The sequence below is a fragment of the Triturus cristatus genome, chromosome 8 (genome assembly GCF_964204655.1).
Source record: "Triturus cristatus chromosome 8, aTriCri1.1, whole genome shotgun sequence".
Lineage (NCBI taxonomy): Eukaryota > Metazoa > Chordata > Amphibia > Caudata > Salamandridae > Triturus > Triturus cristatus.
This window is the reverse complement of record NC_140591.1, coordinates 811,638,084-811,658,558: the sequence shown is the minus strand read 5'-3', so window position 1 is coordinate 811,658,558 and position 20,475 is coordinate 811,638,084. Positions and strand designations below refer to the sequence as shown.

At 43.2% G+C, this 20,475-nt stretch overlaps 1 protein-coding gene across 1 annotated transcript in view; it reads left to right on the top strand.

Moving 5' to 3' along the window:
- TMTC4 (transmembrane O-mannosyltransferase targeting cadherins 4) overlaps positions 1 to 19,464 on the top strand; it is a 724,433-nt gene extending 704,969 nt beyond the window's left edge. Inside the window, exon 18 of the mRNA XM_085622264.1 lies at positions 17,282 to 19,464. Coding sequence (XP_085478390.1) covers positions 17,282 to 17,433 — 152 coding nt within the window. The 3' untranslated portion in view covers positions 17,434 to 19,464. The remainder of the gene's footprint in view (positions 1 to 17,281) is intronic.
- The last annotated feature ends 1,011 nt before the right edge of the window (positions 19,465 to 20,475 follow it).

Here is a 20,475-nt window from a genome sequence, read left to right as displayed (position 1 = left end):
AGTCAATGTTACTATACATATGGTGCTAAGAGCCTAGCTTGGGAGTACTCAGACCATAAGTCACCTGCACAGTACAAAGGCACTGTATGAACTTTGTATTTGAGTATTAGGTAAGTAGTATGAAGGTCAGAGTTTAATTGATTAGACCCACTACGTATAACTTGTCGTAAATATGCAAATAATGTGAAGTCTATCTGCGCCCATTCAATTGACGGCTAGAGAAGATTATTCGTCAATTTAGATCATGAAGGTTCCATCAATGGCCCAGGGTAGTGTGTAATGCGTAGAATGAAAATAGTATTAAGACCTAAGGCTGACAGTAGCCTGACAATATGAAGAAAAGGTCCCAGAGCATAAATGCTTATACAATAATAGCAAAAACAACATCAAAAATAGATAAACAATTAAGTGATGCCAAAGTGTTATTTAATCACACTTAGCAAAATTATAATTTTTTAAGAAATAAATCAAAATTGACCAAGGATGCGAGGTGCCCAGGAGAGGGAGGGAAGTGATTAGAGTGAGGTAATAGGGCAAGTGATATATAATGTTTTAACAATACCACAATTACATTGTTGGGCATACTGCTCTATGCCACACAGTCAAAGAGAAATTCATTTGTTGGATATACATTCGTTTACAAAGCCATGTACATTTGAAAAAACACAGTGCACATTGCACTATTGATGGTACTGGTATAGGTTGTATGTCGACGTTTTGACCCCTTAACCCAGGTAGGTTTATTGGGTCCTTACTGACGGGATCTTCATCAGGACAGAAGTGTCGGTGTAACAGGGGGAGGGGCACCTAAAGAGATATTAAATTAGTGTTATAAATGGGTATCACATCAAGTCCCAAGAAAAATTTATTAATTGGACTAGGAAGGGGAGAGTCACTATAATTACCGTATTGAAAGATTAAAGAATGGTAGGTACTGGCTTGGCGTCGAAGACACAAGGGCTGGAAGGCTCCAAAGGAGGTGGGGGTGAAGAACACCTAAAATAATAAGGTGTCAATATATGGGTGATCCATAAATAAATTAACTGGAATTCTCAGAATCAAAACATAATAAATACAATTTACTTAATCCAGAATAATTCTCGCACCGTTCTGGAGGCATTAGTTAACACAGCATCGTTAGCCGTGGATAAACCATCGGTATAAAAGGTGAAATGAATCACACAAGACGTTGGCCTCTATGGATATAAAGAATGGAAAAAGGCGAATGTAAAAAACATTTTTTTAAAAACCACTAAGGACATTCAGCGCACAGGAAAAGGTACCATAATCTATAGTCATCAGATTGAATTAAAAAGCACTCAGGAGTACTCTACACAATGTATACAGCAGGACCTGTCAGCTACATGTGAGCCTGCGTGAGAACATCGTGTGAAAAAATCGAAAGAGTAACCCCTAACAACACAGGGAAGATCGTATCCATGTATCAAGGGGAAGAAAAAATCCACATGGACTCGCATAAACACGTCAAAATATCTAAAAGGATCCAGGGGTACTAACCCCGTCCTTGAAAAGAATATCAAACACAGAATGACAAGGCCGCAGTCAATCAGTGGCCCCCGGCAGGAAGAGTGGTCTAAATAAACAAACAAAGTGGGCCGACAAGAAAGACCATGCCCGTATACGATTTAAACAGCACGGAGAATAATTGAACTGCTAACAGCTCAAAACGGGGCCAAGGAGCAAGAGGGCATGAGCTTACCGTTACTCTCAACAGGCTGATTTCCTCAGAGGGTAAATGAAAGGAAGCTGTGGCAGCATGGATCCTTCATTAATGCTAGCACGGGAGGACGCCTTACGCCACATGACGTCCCACGCGGCGCAGTCGCTAGATGCTAGCAGAGGTAGTGTATTGGAAGAAAGACACCAAAGTGGTGTTTTCATTGAAACAATTTTGAATCTGGAAATAGCCTTGTTTGGGCATAACTGCTAAGTATTAAAGGTGGTATTACTAAAGGGAAAGAAAACGGGGGCAATCTTTAACAAAGGTGTAAGGGGTCGAAAAACCTCAGTTATTGTGATGGACAATAAAGGATTACATTATAGATAAACAAGGGAGCCACAGCAATGATACTCTGGACATAGATCAACAAATAAAATACAGGTGATATCACATTTGAAAATAACGTCATCATTGAGTGTAGTGTCACACCAGAATAACCAGCATACATATGTATATATTATGTATATACCTAAATCATACAGTCGCATGAACATCCGGATGTTAACAATAAGTATGATATCAGGCCATAAAATGGCTCGGGACTGCGACAATTATCATATGGTTGAATATGTCACCAATATCAATAAAAAATAGATGGCAGGGTCACATATTTAAATAAAAGTAAATATACACAATAGTACGACATTTGATAAGAGTTCATACAGTAAAGAAACTGACTAAAGTCACCATGACTCCCTAGTTGCTGAGACAGGCTAGTTGTGCATTACTGGGATCTTGATCGTTTAAACCACTATGGATAGATTCAACTCTGGGATCTTGTGAAAACAGTGGTGAGGCAAGAACTTCATTTAGTTGCTTTGCAAATGTTTACTTAACTGAATTGCGTCTGTAAATTCCTAGGTTTACTAATGATTACCAATGTTCACATATCAATATGGCAGTTTAGTGGAAGATTCAACGTTGGGATCTTGTCAGAACAGTGGTGACTCAACAACTTGCAGCAGAAAAGCCAGGAGCTGATATTTCCATATGAGCTTCTTCTTTCCCATCGAGGAACTTTTTCGGGGCAAAGTGATCGGTGGAGAAGTGAGAAGTCCCCTGTACTGTGACGCGATATTTGGCTGGACCTACAAAGGAGAACTGGTAGCCCATGGCTTTTAATCTGGGGCGAAGCGCCAGGAAGCCTTTTCTGGTTTCAACAGTTTCTTTACTATAATCCTGCGAGATGTAGATTCTATTCTTTTTCAAGAGGATATGATTATTTTTCAACATGTAGGCGAGGATCAGCTCCACGTGTTGATACGGGAGAGGTTTGCACACTATTGGTCTCTGAGATTTCTGACTCGGAATTATTCTTGCTGGGACACTGTGCGCGCTCTCAGACTCCAGGAGCTTACTGAAGGACAGGTTTGTAGCTTGAGTGAACCAGTTCTCCAGGAAAGAGATGCATGATCCGGAAAGCTCTTCCTCCCCCTCTGGTATTCCAAATATTTGCAAATTCCCCCTTCTGTTTCTGTCTTCCAGGCCTGAAAGTCGTTTGGTGAGCGAATCCATTGTGATGGTTAGGCACTGGAGGGATTTACTTATTTTGATTTCTGTATCTTCCAATTGGCTAATTCTGCTTTTTGTATCTGTGATCCTAACGTTGGTGTCTCTGATGTCTTGTCGGATCGCTGCTATCTCGGTCTGCATTCTATCCGTGTTTTCCTTGGTGGCTTTAGCAAGTTTGTGGACATCCGCGAGTTTATTTAAGATGGTTTCCATGGTGGTATTAATGTCCTGCTTGTCTTTAGTGGGTGAGTCTGGGTTAGGCGGGTCAGCTTTGACTCTTTTAAGGCTTGTCTTGTTTTCTTTGTCAGCCATTTTTTTGCAAAAACCCTGCTTCTTCAGGGTACTGGAGATCGTTGACACAGAGGGGGCTTGGTTACCCCTTCAGAGCCCCTTCAGTGAGAAGATCCTAGATGATCCGCGATAGTTTCAGCTGATTCCTTTAAACCTATGATGCTTTAGCCCGGTCAAGATTGACAATGAGATGACTATTATATTCTGGTTGGAGTCAGCAAGCAATTAACATTTTATAGTGTATAGGTCCAGCACAATTGCACCAGCCATTGCCTTTACGCAGCATGTGCTATGCTTACTGTTCAGTAGTGGTTGTGTGCTAGCTCTGTGAATGCATTATTTTTTTGGAAGCTATTGCCAGATGGATGTGATCACAGCCTACTACTACCAGGCTCTGCATACCAGTCCCAAGCAGTGGAGGCAGTGTATTAAACAAAAGCGCCCATCAGCACTGTATTCCTGAATGGTGCTGACACAAACTATACCACACATTGTGGGTAAAAGTCTTGGACAGCCCACTAGCTTTTCTGGCACAGTTCAGTTGAAGACTGCTTTGGCCAAAGTAGGACCCCAGAGTAGACCAATAGTGTGGACCACATGTCACTGTCCATGTGGAGCCGTTGCTGGGCCAGTGCAATCACAGCATAGTGATAACTGACTCCGAATCACTGTTCTTAACACGGCAGGGACTAGAGTGCATTAAACAATAGTGTACTCTCCGTATGTACAGGCCCAAAAGATGAGACTCCAGTCCACTGCACTATATGCAGCTAGCTTGTTCATTCTGCTAGTCTTTCTGCTTCACTAGTGCTGGTCAGTGGGAGAGGAACTGTTTGTTGCACGGTTGTGCCCAGAGGAAGGCTGGCCAAGGAAGGGGGTTATCAGTGATCCCAGCTGTTGTGACATGGGGGCCCCAAACTAGGTTTGGCCCCTGGCCCCAAAACCCTTAAGATGTCCCTAAGAAAGAACGCACAAGCTTTGAGTTTGGTTCTTTGTGAGTTCTAGAATATTGGTGCTTGGAGGCTGCTACATGTCCTGTGGATTCTTTAATATCTGCTTGAAATTGGATTTGACCTGAAGGTTTAATATGTTGGGGGTTCATGTCTTGAATTAGGGACTTTTGCCCACTGTAGTGGCTTCACTGACATCCCTTCACCCCAATAAGTTCTTCTTCAACTGAACAAACAAGACCTTGTAGAGGTGTTTTTGTCAGTCATACTTTGAAGTTCTATTTCAAATGTAGTTTCCAATGGTAAAAAATATCCCTTTTGGTGGCTTCAGGAGGGCGTTTGTTTTTTAGCTTCAAACCTAGTTTATACTGTTGTCTCGACTGGAGCTTTTTCTTTGTGCAAAAGTTTTACTTTTATCTGTAATCCTTTCATCATTATCTTCTTATGTGTCTTCATTGAATGCTATATTTTATTTGCCGATGTACGAAGAGACTCATCACAGAAAGTTGTTGCAAATTCAGTCATCATTTTTGCAATGCGACTATATTAGGTCATATTGCGTAATTGCCATTTTCAAAGGAGATTGCTGAATGATCTGCCTAATGAATATCAACTAGCTACTTGCTGTTGGCAACCGCCTACGATTGGCTACAAACACAGAGATGAATGGCCTGCAAGGAGAAGCAGACCACCATGCCTGTGTGTGCATTTTCAAATGGAAATGTTATATATATATATATTTTTTTTTTTTGAGTAACCTGAGTCCCTTAAAGACACTGTTTCCTATTTGGAAAGATATGGGTGTGACCAGAGAGCAGTCGACCCAATGTCACCCAACACTATTTCCAAAGGTACAGCTGTCCAGTAGGAACAGATTTCCTTTTGCAAACCTATTACTACCGTTTAGAAGCTGGTAGCATTTCTATTATATGAGTTTGCAAATAGGGTGGGACACAGTTGATACATTGTATACCAGATCGTAATTAACAGGGCTACCCTATTACACGCCAATTTTTAAGTGCAATTTGGAATGTGTCCCAAAACAACTCTTGCGATTCGTATGGCCCCGCTTCATAATGTCGCTGTCATTGAGCCCGGCTAGGGCTGGTCCACTCTGTTATACCACATATGGCAGCAGGTCTCAAGCGACTCCCCTCTCCCTCCTTTGATTAAGTTGTCCTCATTTTGTTGTACCCTGTGTCCACAGTTTGTCCTATGATAAACCATGTCTGGAACGCCTAAAGACTGTTCAATGGAAGACTCTCTGGCATTGATGCGCCCTCTATACAGCCACTGTCACGAGTCGTCTCTCAGTATCCTGTTGAATAACTCACCTTTTTACACAGTACTGTACTTGATATCGCGTCACTTGAAAGTAGCTATACATGGTGTCTATGCGTTGTTCATGTTGTATGATTAAAATAAGAAAATGTCAATAAAAAAGATTTAAACAACAACAAAAAAAAACTCTTGGGATTCAGGAAGTTTTTTCCAAATTGCAATAAATATTTAGTATATACAAAAATGCAATTTTGCCATTCCAAATCCAGTAATTCTGCGAATTGCCGTGGTTGCTACCATAAAATGCTTTAGTACATTGTGTCTCTTGGGTGTATCTTTATTAATATTATCTTCTTGCCCTTAAATGTAGTTCTAAACATTCCTTACCGTTTTCTTTCTTTTAATTGACTAATTCCATTTGGCTATTTTTTCACTACTTTTAGTCCACAACTAACTACTAAGCATTCCCCCTTAAATATGCTTTTACCAAATTTCAAATTATTTTGTGTAGCATTAGTATCCATATACACCTCAATAAGTATCTTAATTCATGTTTTAAATTCTCTGCTACTCAATAGTCCATTGTCCTATTATGTGTTAATGGAATATGTCTTTGGGATTCCTAGTTGGAGTTCAGTGCTCATATCATCAGAAGAATTCTGTTTTTTAATTGATGTAAGGTCCCAACCTTCTAATCTTCGAATTATAGAAATAATTTTTTGTATGTGAAATTCACCTATGACTTTAAGAAAAAAGTACTTTCCTGTATATTTTTTTATTAATTATTTCTTTATTTATTAATTGTACGTTTTTGATGATTATTTGATGTTTATGTATAGAATTGATAACCTTGATCGTTTATGCTATTAATTTTATTTTGTCCATTTTACTTTATTTTGGTTTACTCATTATATAATTGGTGCCATCTTCAGAAGTGAGTGTATGCATATTTTCCGATTTTTCTGAATTTTCATACCAATAACTGTTGCTCCTTCTGAGGATTCCCCACTTTTCCAGTCACACACAATTCATAGCTGATTTCTCAACAAGTCCTGGATTTTCGTGTTGTTGTGCTAGTGTATTCCATTCTGTGCTTATGTTATCTTCAGCATTAATATTTTTATTGTGATTTAAGGGGTTCTTGAGACTGTTTAGAGATTCAATGTTTTAAAGAACTTTTACAAATTCATCTGCCCCCCGATGTTGTTGACTACTTTGAGTTTGTCTTTCTGAATAATTTAAAAATAAATTTTACTGGCTATTCAAAAAAATATGGGTTCAAAGAGATCGGTTTTTTTTTGGGTTGTTTTTTTTAATACGGTTTGATTTTCCTTCTTTTGTGGTTTCTGCGTGGGACTGCATAGGTCGGGCCACATTTCTAAAGCCTTCCTGCTATATAGACGTTCTTGCTTTAAAACGTTTTTTTTCTGTCTGTGGATCTAAATTTCCCAAGAAGTTTGGAGGTCGCACGTTGCTGTATTTTTCCCAAGCTCCAGGTTTAGGACGCACTCTAAAAGATTAGTCATATAGGATTTGACCTGTAGACAATTGCTTTTGCCCTCAAGAACAGCAATATTTCGTAATGTGCTCTTATAATTACCTTGTGTTTTGCCCTTTCACTTTGGGCTTTTAGTTCAGTATTTGTATTGTTTGTTTTTCCAGAAGTTTCTCACCTACATGTGTTCTGTTCTCGGTCAAAAACCTAACCCACTCATTTGTTTCTTGTATTTTGTTCTGTATATCTGTTCTAGATTCACCACCTCCCTTGTTCATTTCTTTTTTTTTCTGTTCTTCTTTTGTTTTCCTTTTCTTTCCTTGGGGACTGCATGTTACATTCTCTCGATATGTTTTCTTTGAATTGATTGTTGCAAGTTTAGTAAATTCTATTGCAACTTTTTGTCCAGTTCTGTTATTGTGTTGCACCATAGGGTTTGGGCTGTTGTCAGATTGGCTGTCTGTACTTTCTTCAAGTTAATTTTCTGCTCTGGTACGCCACGTTTTGCTTCTATTCAGGGCTGTTCTAGGTTTCTTTTCATGCTCCTCATTGTGGGTTTTACTTTTCTTAGTTTTTTATGCTGTTCCCTAATCTCCTACGTATCTCTGCTGCCTTCAAAGATGTGGGCATGTTTAGTTGCTGTATTCCCTGATTCAGTCACCAGTGTCACCTTCTATGCCCTATTCAATCAGTTGAATGACTCGTTGTTCAGTGAGGCCCTTTACTTTCTTAAGTGTATTTTTCTTTTTACTTTCTATTGTCAAATATCTTTCCTCCTCCACCTTCATCCCAATGTATGCTCTTATCTTATGAAAATATAATTTCTAGTAGGCGAATTCTGTTTTGTTTATTGTGAAGTGAGCTACATCTGATCCTGTGAGTCATTCCATAATGGCTCTTGTGTTTAACTTAGTACCTATTCAGTCACTCTACAATTGACCCGCTCGTGTACCAGATTTGATAAGGTTTTTATTTGAGAGTCCCCCAGTGGAGGGCTATTTTGCCAATTAATCTCTTTTTTATTTCTGTACTGTTTCTAGGTATTGGCATATATCTTTCTGTGGAATACCGCCCACTTGTGTATTCAGAAACACCCTGACAGACAGGTTATCTCAGAGTATTTAACAGTTTTCTGCTCTTCTCCCCTTCCATTCTGCGGATAGTATTTCTTCTTGTTTTTTAATCCTACAATGCTTGCAAGTTGTTGCACAGCGCATAAGTAGCCAAGCTAATTTCATTTCTGTTTTTTTTTACCATTATCCTTGTTCTTGTAGCGTCCCCCCTAATTCTTTTTCTCTGAGTGATAGGCTTCTTGTGGCTTCTCTGTCATTTCCCACTGTTACACTGGAATACCTCTACTGACCTGGAATCCGTTTCAGAATATCCTTCCTGATAAGAACATTTGCCCAGCAGAGTCAGGGATAGACGACACTGCTCTATTTGTGCAGTCATTTATTTTCCCAATCCCTCCCTTCCTGAGTGCCAGCCTGAAAGTAATGAACACTGTTCCTAGCTCCCACAGAAAAACCTAGCTATGCCATGTGTATAAAAATGATGCAAGAGGGGGGCGTGGCTAGCAGTCGGAGAACATGGCCACAGCCTAAGGAGTCTCCGTAGTTCACAAACCTTCCCCCGACGATCCGTACATTTATCTGGCGGTTTTATTACCTGCTGTTCAGAGGAAATAATATCGGAAGACCCCGTGCCTCCACTGTTCCTGGCCCGGAGTCGATCGGCTGCTCCCCGAGATCATTACAGTGAGCGGCAACGAAGAGGCCCATCCCGGAGTGCCAAGCCGGGGACTATAGTTCTCACTGAGCCGGTTGCGGAGCACACGGCGGTCCAGCGAACACAGAGGAGCAGGGCGCGCTCTCGGCCCTGGCGGAGACGTCCCAACGGAGCGTCATCGAAGTATCTGCCTGAGAATAACAGCGGACAGCGAGGGACGTAACCAGGGGGCGCTGCAGCGGAAAGAGTGCCAAGCCGGGGATTGAAACTTCAACTGAGCCGGCCGCGGTGTGTACGGCGGTCCGGCGATCACGGATGGGCGAGGCGCGCTCTCGGCGCGGGCGGAGATGGCCCAGTAGAACTCCACTGCAGTGAATGCCTGTGAGTACCAGCAGATAGCGGGGCACATATACGGGGGGGCGCTGCCACGGAAAGACTGCAGTGGTGGCAATAACAGCGTGCAGGAACCCCGGCTGATCGGTGGGAGGTGGCTGAGTGCTCAACATCATAAGAAGGCCGCATAGCAGTGCCACGGTGCCCCGGCAGGCAGGAGGGGACTGCGCGACTCGGCCGTTCGCGGGGTTGGGGCCCCCCTTCCTTACACATTGGACCTCACAGTGGCCCCCGCTAACTCGGACCCTGAAGACGTGGGTGGTGCAGCGCGACCCGAGAAGGGCGGGGTGAGAAACCCGACAGGCCATGTGAGCTACGACAGCCCACTGGCAGGCGGCGGTTAATACCACCCCGTACCCAGGCAACAGCACGTCCTTGTCTCCACCGCCACGATGAGCGGCAGAAACCAGAAGGGCCAGAACCAGGTGAAGCTGGAAAAATACGCCTACACTAAATCACAGCCTGACCCCGCTGACATTGCGTCTGCATCAAACTCTACGGCCTCAGTAGCCCCTGAACCCACATTGAAAGACATTATGTCCACATTGAATAAAGTACATGAATCCCTGAACGCTCGGATTGGGTCCCTCTCGGTGGAACTTTCGCTGATCCGGGCTGACTTCAACAAAATGTCTGCCAGGGTGTCAGAGGTGGAAACCGCTGCAGAAACTCTGGTAAACGATACCTCCACTCGCAAGCAACAAGTCCGCCAACTCGAGACGGACAACAAGCTCCTAGCAGCTAAACTCGAAGACCAGGAAGACCGCTCGAGGACCAACAACATTCGCCTCATAGGTGTACTGGAACGGACAGGTGGCCCAGCCCTTGACCTTTTCGTAGAAGACTTTATTACAAATCATCTCCAGCCACGGGACCTATCCAACTATTTTTCCGTGGAAAGGGTGCATCGAGACCCAGGAGGAAAACCGAGACCAGTGGCCCCCCCGCAACCTATTTTGGCCTGTATTTTTAATGACAGAGACGTGATTTTACAGATGGCGCGCGCCGCCCCGCCATTGCTCCTCGACAACAGTACTAGTACAATTTTTCCGGACTATACTGCAGTAGTCACAAAGCTACGTCGTCGCTTTCTTGAAGTTAAAAAATCACTCAGAGACCGTGGACTCAAATATTCCATGTTGTTCCCTGCGAAGCTGCGGATAGAGGCGGAGGGTAAAACGTGTTTTTTTCTGACACCTGAGGAGGCCCAGGAATGGCTGGAGGGTTGGCGCCAAGTCTCAAGGCCGGAGCGATCTGGCGGCAGAGATGGGTGACGTGTTGGACATGGTGCGAGAGAGGACTCAGGAACCACGACTGCATTGAAAAGCCTTCCGAGTGCCAGTGGAGGAGACTGAACGTAACTGCGACATAAAGGACATCTGGCACTGATGGACTGTTGGATCTTATTGACTGGCTGCCTTAGCCGGCCGTACTCCAGATGCTAGTGCCACGTGCCCCATGGTACGGCGAATACTTCCTCACGTAGGCTCTGGGGTCCCACCTACTTATGAGGGATGACTTAGCTGGCACCAGGACAACAAGGTTGCCGTTTGAATCAATGCAGAGAGCATAACCGCTACATACAAGGATGCAAGGGGGGGGTCCTCAGGAACTGCGGACGATCTCTCTCCCCCAGCATGGTATTGGGAAAGGGTATTAAGCACTCTGCACAGTTGGGGAGACGGGTAGTTTTAAGTCCATCAAGCAGGGAGGAGGGAGGGTAGGGGGGGATTGTTTACTGTTTTTATTGTTTTGTTATTTGTTGATTCTCTAAGGGCAGGGATCACCTGTTTTCCTCTAGGCACCACGCAGATGAAACATTGTCGACGCAATTTCATTACTAATCGTGTAGATCATGGCAGACACAGTAGTACAAACTTAGCAGAGATCTGACCCACAGGCCATGGCGCCAGTTACCCCCTATTGCTGCTTACGTGGAACGTCCATGGGCTGGGAGATAAGATCAAGAGAGGGCTGGTTTTACAATACTTAAAATGCCACGACCCTGCGGTGGCTCCACTCCAGAAGACACACTTGATGGGTACCTTATGTAGAGCTATGGACTGATGGGGATTTCGAATTGTGGTGCACTCTGAGTTCTCCTCTGGGTCACAGGGAGTGGGCATCCCTGTACGGAAGAACTTTCTGTTGATAATTACAAGGACATAGATGGATGACCAGGGCCTATTTGCGGCTCTCACTTGCCAATGGGAGGGGCGTGCCTTTAATATAGTGACTGTATATATCCCTCCAGCACTCCACGCAGTGGCCCTCCCGGCCCTTAGTGACTTCCTGCTCGCCCTTCCAGAGGGAGAACTCCTAATTGGGGGAGACTTCAATGCCACAATTTGCGATAGTCTAGATTGACATCCCCCCAAAACTCAAAGTAGTGGAGTCTCCCGTATTGCGGAGTTTCTTCAGGCACTTGGTCTTTTGGATACTTGGCGCTCCCGCCACCCCTCGGCCCACCGGTTTACCTTTCACTCTGGGGTGCATAATAGCCTTTACCGAATGGACTACTTTTTAACAGCAGCAGATAGTTTACACAACATAGCCGAAATTGATATCCTACCCAGAGGCATTTCGGATCACTCTCCGATATTACTAAAGTATACACATAGGAGCACGGTTAGACGCATTTATCCCATACACCCCGGATATTTACATACTCCTAAAATTCTGAAAGATATCATCAACAAAACGCAGCACTATTTTCAGGAAAATATACAATCAGTTTCCTCCTCGACAACCCTCTGGGAGGCCTATAAAACGGTTATCGTGGCCAAGCCATTGCCTCCATTACAGGTCATAAATTCGAGAAAGAGAAGGAGCTGGAGACCTTGGAGTCAGAGGTACACCATGCTGAGGTACTCCACACCCAGAACCCGACGACGGAGAGGGCTCGATCCCTGCGTTTCAAACAGCAGGAATATAGTGCATACTTAAAAGAAAGGGTCAGAACCAGGTTGCAGGGAACAGAATATAAGATATATGAGATCGGAGATAAGGCGAGAAAACTTCTGGCCTGGCTCGATAAGAGAGAGCGAGCTACTCAGTGGATCGCGCAATTACAAGCAGCAGATGGCGTACCCATAAATGACAATCAGGGAATAGTAGATACACTAGCTAGTCACTTTCAACAGGTATATACGCCGACATCCACGACGACGATTGACGAAGCGCAGGCCCTTCTCAAAGACATTCACATGCCCAGACTAACGCCCAAAGCGACCCTATTACTCGAAGCTGATCTCACAACGGACAAACTACAAATAGCTATAGGGGCCATACAATCGGGGAAGGCGGTGGGGCCCAACAGTATACCTATTGAACTCTATAAAAAAACAGCTAGCACTATCACCCCATACCTCCTGAATATGTACCTCGAAAGTCTGGAAGCGAAGGAGCTCCCATGGGATCAACGTATAGCCACCGTAGTGGCGATCCCAAAACCGGGTAAACCTCCTGAGGAGTGTACCTCAAACCGCCCAATGTCATTGATTAACGCCAAAGCTAAAATCCTCGCTAAACTCCAAGCGACTAGACTTGCCCCTCATCTCACTGACCTCATACACCCGGATCAATCAGGCTTTATGCCGGTAGAAATACGGCCCTTAATCTGAGACGCCTTCATGGTGTGATGGCCCGTATACCCTTTATCCAAGAGGCGGCCGTGATCCTCTCATTAGATGCCCGTATGGCAGTTGATATGGTGGAGTGGCCCTTTCTCTTCGCAGTATTAAAACACCTTGGCTTTGGCCCCAAATCTTGTGCCTAGGTCCATTTGCTGTACTCAAAACCCCTGGCCCATGTAACGGCAAACGGTCACATATCAAAGGATTTCCCGCTAGGCCGTGGAACACGTCAGGGATATCCCCTTTCACCATTACTGTTCGCCCTCGTTCTAGAACCTCTGGCTGCGTGGATTCGATGGGAACCGACTATCCGGGGGCTCCATTGGGCGGCAGGCTGGGAGGACCGCATCTCTTTGTATGCCGATGATGTGTTGTTATATATAGTATCCCCCAGGCGATCCATCCCTGTGCTCTTAAATATCTGTGACCTTTATGGTCAGATTTCTGGCTACACCATCAATTGGTCCAAATCAATTGTATATGTGCTTCGTGACCCACCGCCACAACTCCCGAAGGGTTGTAATCTGCAGATCACAGAGGGAAGTTTTAAATATTTGGGTATTTATGTCACGCCACGATCGGAAGAATTAATTACAAAAAATCTCATGTCTTCCCTGGAACGACTCAGACGTGATACGATGCACTGGCATTCTTTACCGTTGACATTGCTTGGGAAAGCAGTCCTTTTTAAAATGATGGCGCTTCCCCGGTTCCTCTACGCTCTGGAAAACTTTAAAGCGATAGCGGCGTAGGTCTCCAGTTTATTATGGCGAAACAAACCGGCACGCATTGCCATGGATAAACTGGTCAGGGGATGGTACGATGGGGGTATAGCACTCCCAAATATACACCTATACCATTGGGCGTCACAGCTGAAAGTACTTAATCAGTGGATACATGCCCCACAAACAGACCGGGAGAAGGGGGAGTCATGAAGGCGCTATACAACAAAAAGCGATCTACCCCACTAATCGGACCCACGGCACATACAGTGCAGATCTGGTATGCGGCACAAACAAAATTGGGCTGGAACGGAGTCCTCACCCAACTCACTCCACTTTGGGACACACAACGACTAGGAAGACTCCGAAATAGTAAGGGTTTCCACAGGTGGGATGCTATCGGCATCTCTACGGTGGGGGACTTATGGGTCAAGGGTGCGATGGTTACCTTTCCCTAACTCCAGGAACACTACGAATTGGCACCCTTTGAAATATTTAGATACATACAGATCAGGCACGCACTTACGACAGCTATACCAACTGACACCACACTTCCGGAGGCCTTTCCCTGGAAGATAGGTTACTGACTGACCACATGTTTTAAAGGGCTACCTCACTCACCTACCGCAAACTGGTTAATAATTTACCTGATCTAACGGAATCTCTATGCACAAAATGGGCCACTGATTTGGGTGACTTGGATGATACAGACTGGCAAGAGGCACTTTCGTCTCTGTGCGAAGTAGCTATACCTTCACGACTGAAATTGATACAACTTAAGATACTACATCGCACATACTATACCAGGGTCACCCTCCATAAAATAGGGAGTGCCGCAAATCCAATTTGTTTGAGGGACTGTGGGGAAGAAGGTACATTTTATCACACCATATGGAAGTGCACGCTGATAATGCCGTACTGGATGGCGGTGCTGTGAATGCTGTCTCAAGTAAGTGGAGTCTCGACTGTTCCAGAGCCCAAAAGATGTCTCCTGAACATTTGGGAGCCAACTGACCATACTCACGCACTACGAGACTGGACGACCCTTGGAATAATGTTCGCCAAACGTAATAGAGCCCCATTGTGGGGATCACGATGCTCACCAACGCTACAACACTGGTGCAAAGACATGGATGGGGCCATGGTGGCAGAGAGGGCGACTTATGTGCTCCGGGGCTGCCCCAAGAAATGGGAGAGAATATGGGGAGCATGGAATAAATATAGAGGATATCACTGTACTCCACCTCTGACAGCATCCGATGGAGGCTCCGTATAAAGGGAGGGATGGGGAACCCAAAAGATTTGTACCATCGCACTTCCTGTTTAATGTACTAACTGAATTACTGGTATGCATACATACTCGGACTGTGTGTCAAGCATGGGGTTGCAATGTTGCAATTTGTACTTATTTTTTACTCTGCCCTATTATTAATAAACAGAATTAAAAAAACTAAAAAAATGACGCCAGAGATTCTGAACATAGCTCGAAAGAGTCTCTTTCAAAAGATACATTTGTCAGAAAAATCCCTGCACTATTCATGAGGTAGGAAGGTGTGTTTTTTTACTTGGTTTTTGCTAGGGTCAGCCCGCAGCATGGACACTAGAAGGGTAGGACAAAGGAGCACACATTTTTTAGTAATCGTACTCAGGAAGTATGGTTGCCCCCATATACCTCACAAGCCAGAACTCTGACCATGGGTGTACCCCAAGGATCGGCTTTAAGCCCCACCCTGTTTAACATCTGCCTCACGCCCCTGGCTATATTGGCAGAGTCACTGGGTGCTAAAGTAATTTCTTATGCTGATGATGCACAGCTTCTCTTTTTCTGTGGTAAGGCAATGGAATTGGACAGGTAGCTCATCTCTAAATGTCTCGCCAGGGTGTTTCAGTGGTTGGCCCAGCACCAACTGAAATGCAATCCAGACAAAACCGAGATTGTGGTCTTCGGAGATGCCTCTCCTAATCTACTGAGAACTTGCTGGCCTAACGATGCGCCTCACTCAGCCTGGACCCCTTCGAAACTCTGTGAAGAATCTAGACATTAAAATTGACAGCACCCTCTCCTTCCAACCACAGATTCAAGCTTTAATCTGCTCTTGCTTCAGCACTCTTCGTATGCGAATTCTTTTTTTACCTCTTCTGTCTGAGTCGGTAAGAAAAAAGGTCATTCAGGCTCTGATCGTGATGAGACTGGATTATGGGAATGCCATCTACCTCGGACTCCCTGAGTACCTTCTCAACAGACTCCAGGTGGTGCAGAATTCGGCGGGCAGACTGCTACTCAAACTCCCACCTAGGACTCATACGTCTTTCCATTTGAAGGCCCTCCTCTGGTTCCTTAAAAAAAAAATGGTAGTTTTTAAGGCCATGGTGTTAATGCATAAGGCCATGCACGACTCTGGTGCTGATTACCTCAGAGAGAAGATTAACGATTACACCCCAGCACGTACTCTGCAATCCTCCTCCGCTCGCCTGGCAAGAGTGCCCTGGATCAACTGACTTAGAGTGGGCGGTAGATTCTTCTCCTATCTCGGGCCACTCACTTGGAACAAACCTCTGAAATACCTCAATCTAGTCAGTGAGCATGCTGTTTTCAAGAAGAAACTGAAGTCTTAGCTTTTTATGCAGTCAGCCAAGGTATCTAGGTCTGGTGCCCTTAGTCTGAGCACCGGGACACTCTGCTGAGTAGCTGTGCGCTGTACAAATTGCTATAACATAACACATAGAAACAGGTGCCATTCTAAAACTCTATACTACACATTAGGGCGTGATTTCTGTACTTGTCTTTTTAGGAATTAGTTATGAATATGGCCCGTCTTTCCCAAGTCACAGCCTCCATCACCACGAATCATGTGACGGCCATCTTGGCCTCTATGGGGGGTTCCTTTCTTAATATACTTTCTCTTTCATTAGATGTGATTTTTCATTGAGAATGTGTGAAATTAGATGAATTTGTTTCTCATGTTAAATGCAAATATCACATGTTTTTGCACAGTGAAGTTCATAACGTTTATATTTTTGTAGGTGTAAAATATTTGTGGAGGGTTTGGGATACGAGGTAGATGTTTGACACTATTGCTATACTTGATGTTTAATATTTTCTATCTTTCATTTTGAACTTGAGGCTGCTAAGCCAAGAAAACACATTTACACAGATTTTTTTTATGTATTTAAAAGTTAATGCAAATAAGCTGCACTGACATTTTTTAAATACTTTTAAGTGATGTCACTAAAACTCCCTTCTGCACCTTTGCTTGTGGCACACTCATGCATTTAGACATGTTTGTGAAGCACTTTGAAACCCCAGAACAAGGAAAATATCACTTTAATGCAACATTTATTATTATTCATTCAGTCTTACCTCAAACCGCAACCATGCTCAGTTCCTCCACATGGCAGGGTAGCGGGGTGCCAGCAAGGGGGTGGGGGAATCTTGCATTTGGAATGAAGACTCTGATGTTATTTTCCAAGTGAACTGGCAAGATTATACAATATTCAAAATCTCGGTAATAAAGTCATTATTGCTGTTTCAGCTGTGCTGTACCACCGCTGGGGAAATCTGGACGCTGCCAAGAAACACTATGAAATCTCTCTGAAGCTTGACCCCGCTGCTCCCGGGACGAAAGAAAACTACAGCCTTCTTAGAAGAAAAATGGAACAACTGCAAAAGAAAGGCCCAGCCTGATGTTTCTGTTCATTCCACATACTGTGGCTTCTCATGTCACTTTTGAACTTGGAAAGGTTGCAGTTCCTCTATTTAAAGGTTCTAAGGCACATGGAAGGTACTCCCAAAGTGCTTGATATGAAAGTTCATTTGAAATGAATGCAGTCTTCCAGTCGTTGTATTGAAATGCCCCTCACTGGAGAATGGGCAGACCTTTTGAATTAGAATCACTGTGTGAACCGATTAAGCCAAGTTTAATTAGCTGGTCGCCTTTGCACTGCTGAGATGCTTAGTGAGAAAATGGTGCACATTTCAAGTTTAATCAGTTAGCACACGGGTGCCCTGCCTCCATTCAAAGTTCTCGGGTCCATGTCAGATTTCCAGGACAACCACAAGAGATATATTTAAATACAATGAATCTAAATTGGGATTATTTACAGACTGTGGTCATCCTAAAAATCTGGCTTGGATCCAGACCCTGGGGACCCACGTGGGGTACACCAGAATTGTAATAAAATGCATTGCTGTCATTTTCATGTGAGCATTGGGCACACACATTTCCCCAATATTGCCTGCCATTCACAGTTTGGTACTGAGTGTGGGCTGAAAATCACAATATTAGCACACCATCGATGTGCAAATTATGCACCCTCCATATCAGACTCATTAGAAACGCTGTTTCCTTGCTCTTCTCTTGGATGTTGTATATTGAGAATAATATCCTTAAACATGCTCCAATTGTGACAAATTTGGTATTTCACACACTGGCAGAATGTAGTTTCTCATTGAGAAGCATAAAAGGATATAGGATTTCATGTAGCATTTGGGACACAGTTGGGGGGGAGACGTTACCACCTCAATTTAAATAACATTAGAAGTTAAATGAAGAATGGTGACCACACACAGTGCATAATTAATGTTCCTGAATCCCATGAACTTAAGTGCTTAACTGTAAAATTTGACTCCTCATAGGCTGTGTAAACAGAGCAAAGACTGATCTTGAGATCAGAAGAACACCAGGCCTCAGGTTTGGTCTCCATGGAGGCCTTACTGAAGAAACCAATTACATTCATGTGGGGGAAACTGTTCCACGTGAATAGTGTGTCATTGAAGAGGGTAACTGTAAATTCCTGCTGAGACTAGTGGTAGGTAATCCTCCCCTGATCTTCCAACTTTCCAAATTCTAAAACACTGTAGTTTCTTTTTTTTGCAGTATTTCATTGAAATTTTTTTAATAAAAAAAACGTGGCTCGTGTAGGCACATTGAAAATGATGCATCACAGCCACAAAAAGGAACTCGTTATCTCATAATTCAAAAGGTAACAGAATGACATTACATTTAAGACCATGTGTCTCGATTCTCATTATACAGCAAAAAACACACAAAAATGATTGAAGGAAGAAAAATCACAGCGAATTGTGGATTGTAGTTTCTTAGAAACACAAATGTAAAATAAAACAACGTGTTTCTGCAATGAACTCTTTAGACAAGTAGAAAATCACTGCCACTGGTTTATAAGCCATCATATAAGGTCATTTACATGCATACAAAATATTCGATGTTTACTAGACATGATTTTGTTTGCACAGTTTACCTTTTAGGGTAGGATTTACGTTGCTCCCCAAGCTGCTCTCTTGTGCATTATGCCTCCTCGTTTCTCTTCCTCATCAGCACTGACAGTAAGAACTTTGGGCCTTATTTAGAATTTGAGAGAGTGACATCTGCCAAAAATGGTGGTGGTTCGAGCCAGTGTATTTATAGTGATGTTGATATCAATGCACCCTTTATATGGCAAACGTGACATCTAACGCATTTCTGTGGATTTCCCCTATCTGCCTAACTCTGAATAAGTCTCTTTGTCTCAGATTCTCGTGGGTTACTCCTGCAGACCTCACTCAGGATTAGTGAAATAAACCCCTTTTTCTCACTCCACTAAATGACGTGTATTGCAGGTATATAACACATATGCCGTATTGCTGATCAATGTGTCTTAGTGTTCAATAGCACACCTAATTTTGGCGATCCTGAGTAATAGTTACTTAAAAAAGAAATATTAATGGGCCCTCTTTTTTCTTCTCTGCATTGGGATGATGGTATCCAATCAGGTGTGCAATGTCCTTAAACAATACCAAATGTTTTGCTCCCTCTGGGCACCATAACCCAAGTATTTGATTATATTAATCTCTGTGCACCATTTAGCCACTGTTTTAAGTTCTATTGTAATGTGAACCAAAGATCGCAATTCACAAAGAGATGAAGACTGTGTTGATTTGCTGGAGTAACCGCCTTGACTCCAAAGAGAAATATATTCATTGCTAATTAAATTCCCTATTGACTTATTGACATATCTTTTGGGCGTGGGTTCTTTAGTTCTATCATAACAGTAGCACTGGATTAAAATGAGGAAAAATAACATTTTCCTTTTTAAGTCCAGCTAAATGCATGATTTTCATTATTTTTAAGCCAGGCTGAAAAATACATATTTACCAAAAAAACTGTTGGTGTTAAACGCTTGAGGTAACCAAATGTTAACAAAAATGGAGGGCATCCTGCTCAAACACAAGCGACGGAAAATGCTTCACCAATATTTCCCTCACTGGAACCTTTAACGGTAAATTTCTTTGAAATCTCTCATCAATAGAAGGTCATTTGGAACAGTTTACAGAAACACATCAGCTGGTATATAATGAACATTAACAGTTTGTGATCTAGGGCTTGAAATAGGGCGTTGCTGAATATGCATGTCTACCCAAATAAATTCAGTTCTGAGAATATTTGAATATTTAGTTCAGGGGCCACAGTTCTAAATACTTATTTGTTTTCTTATCTTTGCAGTAACAAAATACCTTTAAGGAGACAAACCTATCTATCCACCCCTTATATATTGTGTAAAAATATACCATCTGATTAGATTAAAAGTATCTATGGCAGATGCAGACTGCTTGACCAATCTGTCAACCGCCTGTCTCTTGCCCTGTCTACTGTTTTACAGTAGGGCATACTTAATCACAAGCTAAGCGAGAACTACTTACATGATCTATTTCGTGTTTGTAGATATAAAA